At 43.4% G+C, this 8,439-nt stretch overlaps 1 protein-coding gene across 1 annotated transcript; it reads right to left on the reverse strand.

Annotated features, from left to right (window-relative positions):
* Positions 1-4,958: 4,958 nt before the first annotated feature.
* LOC143533088 (uncharacterized) lies at positions 4,959-8,114 on the reverse strand. Its single transcript, XM_077027961.1, has 3 exons — positions 7,465-8,114; positions 6,482-6,823; positions 4,959-5,299 (listed from the first exon to the last, which is right to left on the reverse strand). The coding sequence occupies exons 1-3, from the start codon at positions 7,778-7,780 to the stop codon at positions 4,959-4,961; spliced, it is 999 nt and encodes a 332-aa protein (XP_076884076.1). The 5' UTR covers positions 7,781-8,114.
* Positions 8,115-8,439: the final 325 nt, after the last annotated feature.

Here is an 8,439-nt window from a genome sequence, read left to right on the forward strand (position 1 = left end):
GGAATAGAGTTCAAACCGTATTCGAGAAGGATGGGAAACCGAGACGCCTCCTTCCATACCCGGCTCATCCCCAGCATCACCATCCCGGACTCCGGAAACCGGTAAACCGGAGATTGGACCCGGGATATCTTCGAAAACCATTCCGCCTCCTGGTAGTTGGTGGCGTGAAGGCTCGGAATCGCTTGGCCATTTTTAAACTTCATGGCAATGGGGATGGCGCGGGCAGAAATGTAGAAGAACTCCCGCTTCCACGAACGGAGACTGCGCTCGGTTGCGCAAATCTTCAAACCCTTGATCCGGGTTGTCAGGGTGTACCACCCCTGGATGCACCTCCAAGTATAGAAGGTCATCAGGCGGTCCACATAGGGCTCAATGCCCAGAATCCGGCACACCCACTCGAAGTGCCGAATCTTGGCAATCGCCATCGGATGCACCTCGGTCAGGTGCACACCGTGCCTCTCCAGGACACGGTACACAAACTTTGTCAATGGGAACCTAAGGTTCCCATAAACAAAGAATGCAGCATATACCCCGATCTTGCCGCTGGGGGCATCGTACACAGTCTGCTGGGGTTCAGGAAACTCAGGCTCAAGAGACTCAAGCATGAATTTCCTGACGACGTACTGGTACAGATCGACAGGTAGAGCACACTGGCACTCGCCAGCAGTACTCTTATCGTCGACTACAGCTTCAGCATCATGGGAAGACATATTGCAGAGGAAGAAGAAACGATTTCGGAGGAATGCTCAACTGAATAAGGGAGTATTCACCAGAAATCGCCTTAGAGATGAAGAGAAGAAGTGAAGGTGTGAATTACAAAGGACCTTCTTCCCCTTTATATAGTGATCGCAATTAATGCGATGAATTTAATGCGGAGGAGAGAGAAATTGAAGGTGCAATGAAACCGTGACATGTGGCACCAGGCAAGCTGGCAACAGCTGTTGAAAGGACGAGTGCCATTAAATTTGCGGCCACGCGCCCGAAAAATCGCGCCCACGCGCCGTAAAAAGCGTCTGGAATGACCATATAATGTCACGTCGCCATAACTTCCAGCACGTCCTGACACAGTCAGAAGAAACCGTCGCACGACGACTGTTCTTATCCTTTCACCAATTCAAATTTCAAAGATTCAAAAAGATTCGAAAAGTAAGCGGGAAAAACCCCTTACCCCGGCTATCCAGTTGACCGTAAGTCGGCTGCGGGTACAGTGTTAAGGCAAAACCCTTCACATACCTAGCACCCGCAGGGAACAGAAGCCAAGAATACCCAACTATGAAGTTTGGTGCGGGTACAGTGTTAAGGCAAAACCCTTCACAAACCTAGCACCCACAGGGAACGGAAACCGGAAAAATCCAATTATGAAGCCGGGTGCGGGTACAGTGTTAAGGCAAAACCCTTCACATACCTAGGACCCGCAGGGCACGGAAACCGGAAAAACCCAATTATGAAGCCGGGTGCAGGTACAGTGTTAAGGCAAAACCCTTCACATACCTAGCACCCGCAGGGAACGGAAACCGGAAAAACCCAATTATGAAGCCGGGTGCGGGTACAGTGTTAAGGCAAAACCCTTCACATACCTAGCACCCGCAGGGAACGGAAACCGGAAAAAACCCGACTATAAAGCCGGGTGCGGGTACAGTGTTAAGGCAAAACCCTTCACATACCTAGCACCCACAGGGAAGTGAAGCCGAGAAAATCTTGGCATTCCACCCAACTACAAAACGGGCACAGGTACAGTGCTAAGGCAAAACCCTTCACATACCTAACACCCGTAAAAAGTCATACCTCGGCACCCAATTGTAAGTCGGGCGCGGGTACAGTGTTAAGGCAAAACCCTTCACATACCTAGCCCCCGCAGGGGATTAAACGCCAGGAACACCTCGGCAACCATAAGTCAGGCGCGGGTACAGTGTCAAGGCAAAACCCTTCACGCACCTAGCCCTGCAGGGATTTAACGCCAAGGATACCTTGGGAGTAAAGTAACTAATAAGACGAAGTGCGGGTACAGCGTCAAGGCAAAACCCTTCGCATACCGAGCACTCCATGGGAATTGAAACCAAGAAGGATCTTCTGGGCCATGCTTGCAGAAACGGGATTAACATCCCCGCATAGCGGGAACGTCAAGAACTAGATTGTTTGAAACTTCAGGATGGAATTGGTGGTTATAACATGATTGATCACTATGTTCAAAACCACCAAGACCTCATGGAGAATCTACACAAAAGGTTCTAAACGCTCCTGACTTGCGGGGAGGTTACAGACCTATCCGCATCATCCCAGAGATCAAGCAGAACATTGGGAAATTCTGCGTGACATTGGGAAACCCGTGGGTAAGACTTCCCGCGGAAAACCCATAAAACTAAACCCTTTTCAAAAACCCCTAGATTAAGTCCAAAAGTTCACCTCACTTTATTAAACATTCATGAGAAGAACATTGGACTGGGGGACTTGAAGAGGTAGGTCCCAGCAGAGGTGGTTAGGACCCGCAAGACTTCCTTAAAAGGAGACGTCTGCGCAGTTGAACACGCAAGACTCCTTAAACGGACGTCTGCGCAGTTGAACCCGCAGACTTCACCATAGGGACGTCTGCGCCGCGACCTACCAAACCCGCAGGACCCACCACGCTCAGAGTTGTGACGACCTCACATGCGGTACGCAAGCTGGTCCTGCAGGAAATGCCTCCCTATGGTTTCCAAGTATCCGCCTGTTCCCGCAGGTGCGGATACCCGCCATTAGGGACTGGCCACCCGCGCAGCATGGCTACACGCATAAGGCTCAGACTCGTAATAATTCAGTAGTCACCTGAAGAAGGAATGAGCAAAGCCGGGAACATTCCCGCATAAAGGCGGGAGGGGGAAAACTCCCGCCTAAATGAGCCAGTCCGTATAATAATGGAGGATCTTTTGTGTGATACCTGACGAGGTATGGACAAAAGATCTGACCAACGATACGACAGCTCACTGACAGCAGCATGGCAGACAACACGCCACAGCACTGTGACCAATAGCCGCCGCCTGCTCACCAACTCCTGCCATACCACGTGCCTAGCCTGTAGTTGGTGGAAAAGGAAAAGTGAACAGCACGCCTGGTCACTGTCAGCCGCTGCCTATCCACCAATTACCAGCAGAGCACGTGTGTAGGCCACAGTTGGCAGAGTAGTAGGCCGGCTAAACCTCCTTGGAAACCCACCTTCGGCTATAAAAGACATCAAATGGTATTATCATTTCATCATCTAATATCTTGTATAATTTACCTGATAACTGCTCTAGTATTAATAATATACTTTTATATTCAAAGAGTAATATAGACTGATTCTCACGCCGGAGGGTGGTCACAAGGAGGAACCCCCCCCCTTTCTTAGTGACGAGCTCACGGTGTCTGTTTTGCAGGTTATCGGAAGAACCATCTTGCCGGAATTAACCCCTCGTGGGAAACGTCTGTCTAACCCTCAGATTACTCGTAATCTGTCGGGGTTCGACTGGTGTTTCTTCATCGGTATTCCCCCTTATAGCTGGGGTCATAATTACCGGAGTCTCTTGGTTACTCGGTTTTGGGACCGGAGTATCCTTAACCATCTTTCCAGAAATTTTGAAAAAACTGGAGAAAAATAAAGTTCTAGCTTTATGCACGGATGGCGCCAATGAAGAAACACCAGTCGAACCCCGACAGATTACGAGTAATCTGAGGTTTAGACAGACGTTTCCCACGAGGGGTTAATTCCGGCAAGATGGTTCTTCCGATAACCTGCAAAACAGACACCGTGAGCTCGTCACTAAGAAAGGGGGGGGGTTCCTCCTTGTGACCACCCTCCGGCGTGAGAATCAGTCTATATTACTCTTTGAATATAAAAGTATATTATTAATACTAGAGTAGTTATCAGGTAAATTATACAAGATATTAGATGATGAAATGATAATACAATTTGATGTCTTTTATAGCCGAATGTGGGTTTCCAAGGAGGTTTAGCCGGCCTACTACTCTGCCAACTGTGGCCTACACACGTGCTCTGCTGGTAATTGGTGGATAGGCAGCGGCTGACAGTGACCAGGCGTGCTGTTCACTTTTCCTTTTCCACCAACTACAGGCTAGGCACGTGGTATGGCAGGAGTTGGTGAGCAGGCGGCGGCTATTGGTCACAGTGCTGTGGCGTGTTGTCTGCCATGCTGCTGTCAGTGAGCTGTCGTATCGTTGGTCAGATCTTTTGTCCATACCTCGTCAGGTATCACACAAAAGATCCTCCATTATTATACGGACTGGCTCATTTAGGCGGGAGTTTTCCCCCTCCCGCCTTTATGCGGGAATGTTCCCGGCTTTGCTCATTCCTTCTTCAGGTGACTACTGAATTATTACGAGTCTGAGCCTTATGCGTGTAGCCATGCTGCGCGGGTGGCCAGTCCCTAATGGCGGGTATCCGCACCTGCGGGAACAGGCGGATACTTGGAAACCATAGGGAGGCATTTCCTGCAGGACCAGCTTGCGTACCGCATGTGAGGTCGTCACAACTCTGAGCGTGGTGGGTCCTGCGGGTTTGGTAGGTCGCGGCGCAGACGTCCCTATGGTGAAGTCTGCGGGTTCAACTGCGCAGACGTCCGTTTAAGGAGTCTTGCGTGTTCAACTGCGCAGGCGTCTCCTTTTAAGGAAGTCTTGCGGGTCCTAACCACCTCTGCTGGGACCTACCTCTTCATGAGAAGTAGATATGAGAAGTAGGACATGGGTTACATCAAGAATCTTTTTCACTAGGGTGTAATTTTGTGAATGTGAATATATTTTCTAAGGTGAACAGTATTGGTAGGGAACATGGGAACTTTATAATACATGTCCTATAGTCAAATACAAAATGGAAGTATAATAACCAGGAGTCATGATTAATAAATAAACTCAGAAACAATTTAATTCAACATTAACTAAAGAGAGAAGTTAAACACAACTACACAAGTCATCATTAATATTAATAACTTTTAAGTGGCTCCAACTCCAAGAAAGTCTATAAGAGGTGGTGAAATGTCAATATTAGCTTCAGAAAACTGCTGGCATTGTAAAACTTGTGATGGTGGTGGTGGTTGTCCTGCCAATGAGCCACCGCTGCTGCTACCGCTACCGCTACTGTTGTAAGCATGATGTTGATAGTGGTAATACTGATGACTTAAGCCAGCACTCATCATCACCAATGGTGTTGTTGCATATTGATGTTCATAATCATGATCATGATATTGTTGTTGATGATTTTCATAGAATGTGTTTTTGTTGTTGAAAATATCCATCATCATAATCATCTGATTATTATTGTTGTTCTTCCCACCTGAAAAATATACCATTTTGTAACTAGAAGTAGTAAGTTGTATACATGACACAAAAAGTAAACATAAATGACAACATGTGTGTACTTTCATGCTTTAATATCTTGTACATCATGCATTAAAATCCATTCCAAGGTTTACTCTTTTTCAAACAAAAAAAATTAGGTCTTTTTAAGAGGTCATCAATACATATAGACATTTAACACATAGAGTTTTAACTTTTAAACGGCGATCTAAATTAATTATTATATTCTTATTCGAACGGTTATTCTGATCAATAATTTTTAAACTCTACTTTTTTTTTCTTTTCAAAACATCCTTTTAGTGGACGGTCGTTTTGATTCAGTGAAATTCAGATGAGATGGTGTAGGTAGAGATGGGCAAAAAAACCGGTTGGTGAACCGGTTCAACGGTTTAAACCGAAAACCGGTTTTTACAAAAACCGGTTATTTAAAACCGGTTTGACCGGTTTAGTAACCGCCGGTTCGTATATCGGTTACAAGTTCTAGAGAAAAAACCGGTTACTGAACCGGTTATGGAAAAAACCGGTTAATTTTAAAACCGGTTATTATGAAAATATCCGGTTATTAACCGGTTAATTAAAAAAAACCGGTTATTAACCGGTTCTAACCGGTTTCTAAACCGGTCCTAACCGGTTAGACCGGTCCGAGTTTTGCACCTAAAAAACCGGTTAATAAACCGATCCGGTTATTTAAAAACCGGTTTTTTTCCAGGCCAAGAAAAACCGGTCCGGTTATTAACCGAACCGGTTTTTAAAAAAAAAACGATTTGTGCACCTCTAGGTGTAGGTATAACATGACACTTTTTAGTTTAAAAAATGAAAACCCTAGAAACAGAATAATTGAACTAACATGAGATGACACGCCAAACATCTAATCCCACACAATTTCATACGCCCGTCTAAATAAAGGTCCAACGATCATTTTGACAATTTTTAAAGTTTGACCGTCTATGGTTAAAACGGTAGTCCAGACGGTCGTCCAGATATTTTCCGAACAACTATTCTAACGAATAACTTTCAAAGTTTGACTTCTATTTTTTTTGGTAAAAACAATTTTATAAATATTTAGTGGACGATCGTTTGATGGTGTGAAATCAGATGCAGACGATAACACTTTTTTAATGTAACAAATAAAACCCTAAAAAATAATAATTAAACTAACCAGAGATGACACCAAAAGGTGGTTGATGAGGATACACCCCATTATAACATGGTTGAGCTAACATCGGTGGCGGGGGTGGTGGTGGCGGTGTGGCAGAGCCGGCAAGCATTCTTCTTTTCCGGTGAGCATTTGACTGTTCTCTATACTTTCTTGCCATGATTACATGCCAATGATTCTTGACAGCATTATCAGTTCTTCCAGGAAACAGCCTAGCAATTAATGCCCATTTGTTGCCGTACATTCTGTGAGCAGTCATCAATCTTTCTTCTTCTTCATCACTAAAGGCTTTTCTGTTAATTCTTGGATCTAGTTGATTAAACCATCTTAATCTGCAACTCTTCCCTAAAGTTTTCACAAATTAATTATACACATATATAGTTTGTCTCACAAAAAACATATATAATCATTAGGGCTAAATTTTTTATTTTTATTTTTTATTATTAACATTATGAAAGGTTGCATTTTATAGGAATATCGAAAATTCGAGTTGCTGAAGCTAAAGCAGCTACTTTCAAAGTAACAGAAAGAAAAACGACTAGGATGGGAGAGTTAAGAGTCGAAAAGAGAATTCCTTACTTTTTCTCTCATTTAAAACCGAGTGAGACGTTCATCACACACCACTCCTAAATAATAAAATAATTAAATAACTCTTATTTCTTTTTTTATTACCTTCCTCACTTATGTATAAGACAGAATCCATTTGATTTTTTAAAAAAGATTATTAATCCTTAATTTTTTGAGAAATCCTTCATTATTGGTTGTGAATGACATTTTTTTCAATCTGTTCGATCTTGGTTTCGTAGGAGCAAGTCAGACATCAAAACAAAAAACTAAGTCGTTTAAAAATTACGTTTCTGAATCTTGGTGTCGTAAGATTACTATGCATGACTGTTGGACGCGACTAAGTGGCACAACAACCAACGCAAAAGGTATAAACACGTGTTAGTGCATAAAACTTTGTGTTTAAACTATAAACAAAGTACCTGATCTTCCATCAAGTTTCTCAGCAATCAAGTTCCAGTTTTGTGGACCATAAAGAGCAACAAGCTCTTTAAGTTTAGCATCTTCAGCTGGTCTCCAATGACCTCTTGCACAAGTCTTTGTTGGTCTAATTCTACTACCATTATTAATAATATTATTACCACAAAGATTGAGGTCAAGTTCTTCTTGTTCTTCTTCATCCTCATCATCTTCTTGAACACTTGTGGTATTATTATATGGATTGTGTTTAGGGTTTGAAGTGTTGTTGTGATTGTTGAGAGAGAGAGAACGAAAAGAGTCTGAAAAAGTCATGTTCATTGAAGAAGAAACAATAGTTTCAGCTCTTAGTTGTTGTGGTTTATGTTTGGTATATAAAGTAGATCATGTGTGTATGTGTTTGTGTGATGTTTAGAGAGAGAAAGAGAGAGACGTGCGTGCGGGTGCTGCTACAAAAACGTCATGTTCTGGTTAAAGACATGTTGAAATAGAGGTGTTTTGCGTGTGTGTGTGTGTGTGTGTTTTGAAGCAACAAATAGTAACAGGAAAAGCATTTGTGACAGAAGTCACAATATTATCTGCATTCCACTCGTGGGGGTGGTAGGGATAGGGTGGGTAAAGAAACCATTTTAGTAACCATTTGGCAATACCCTAACAAAGGGTCTTAGAGCAACTTAGCAACCGCAACGGGTGGCGTTGTATAGACCGTCACGTCTAAAATTTCTTACAAAAATCCCTGCTTCTTACGCGTTTATAGACCGCGCTCTCCTATTTACTCGTTCACGTTGCTCGCCTTTTGCATCGCACGGATAATCTGTAAGTACAAATGAAATATGCACTCTCTTTTTCCACGTAGGAGTTTTTAAAGTTTGACAGGCCTGATGCTGATTACGACATAGCATCTCAAACATTTGGGAAGTTTGAAAAGTTTGTTACATAAAGGTTTTGCATTTAATATTTGTGTTAAATTCGTAATTTTA

The sequence above is a fragment of the Bidens hawaiensis genome, unplaced genomic scaffold (assembly GCF_021521415.1).
Source record: "Bidens hawaiensis isolate Kalapana, Puna unplaced genomic scaffold, B.hawaiensis_p1.1 tig00009618_1, whole genome shotgun sequence".
NCBI classification, from domain to species: Eukaryota; Viridiplantae; Streptophyta; class Magnoliopsida; order Asterales; family Asteraceae; genus Bidens; species Bidens hawaiensis.

Excerpts from the sequence above, each read along its gene's own strand:
- LOC143533088 (XM_077027961.1), bottom strand. The coding sequence starts at position 7,780 with ATGAACATGACTTTTTCAGACTCTTTTCGTTCTCTCTCTCTCAACAAT. Across the intron at positions 6,824-7,464 it reads GAAACTTGATGGAAGATCAG|GGAAGAGTTGCAGATTAAGA; the intron begins GTACTTTGTTTA and ends TGAAAACTTTAG. Across the intron at positions 5,300-6,481 it reads ACCTTTTGGTGTCATCTCTG|GTGGGAAGAACAACAATAAT; the intron begins GTTAGTTTAATT and ends TATATTTTTCAG.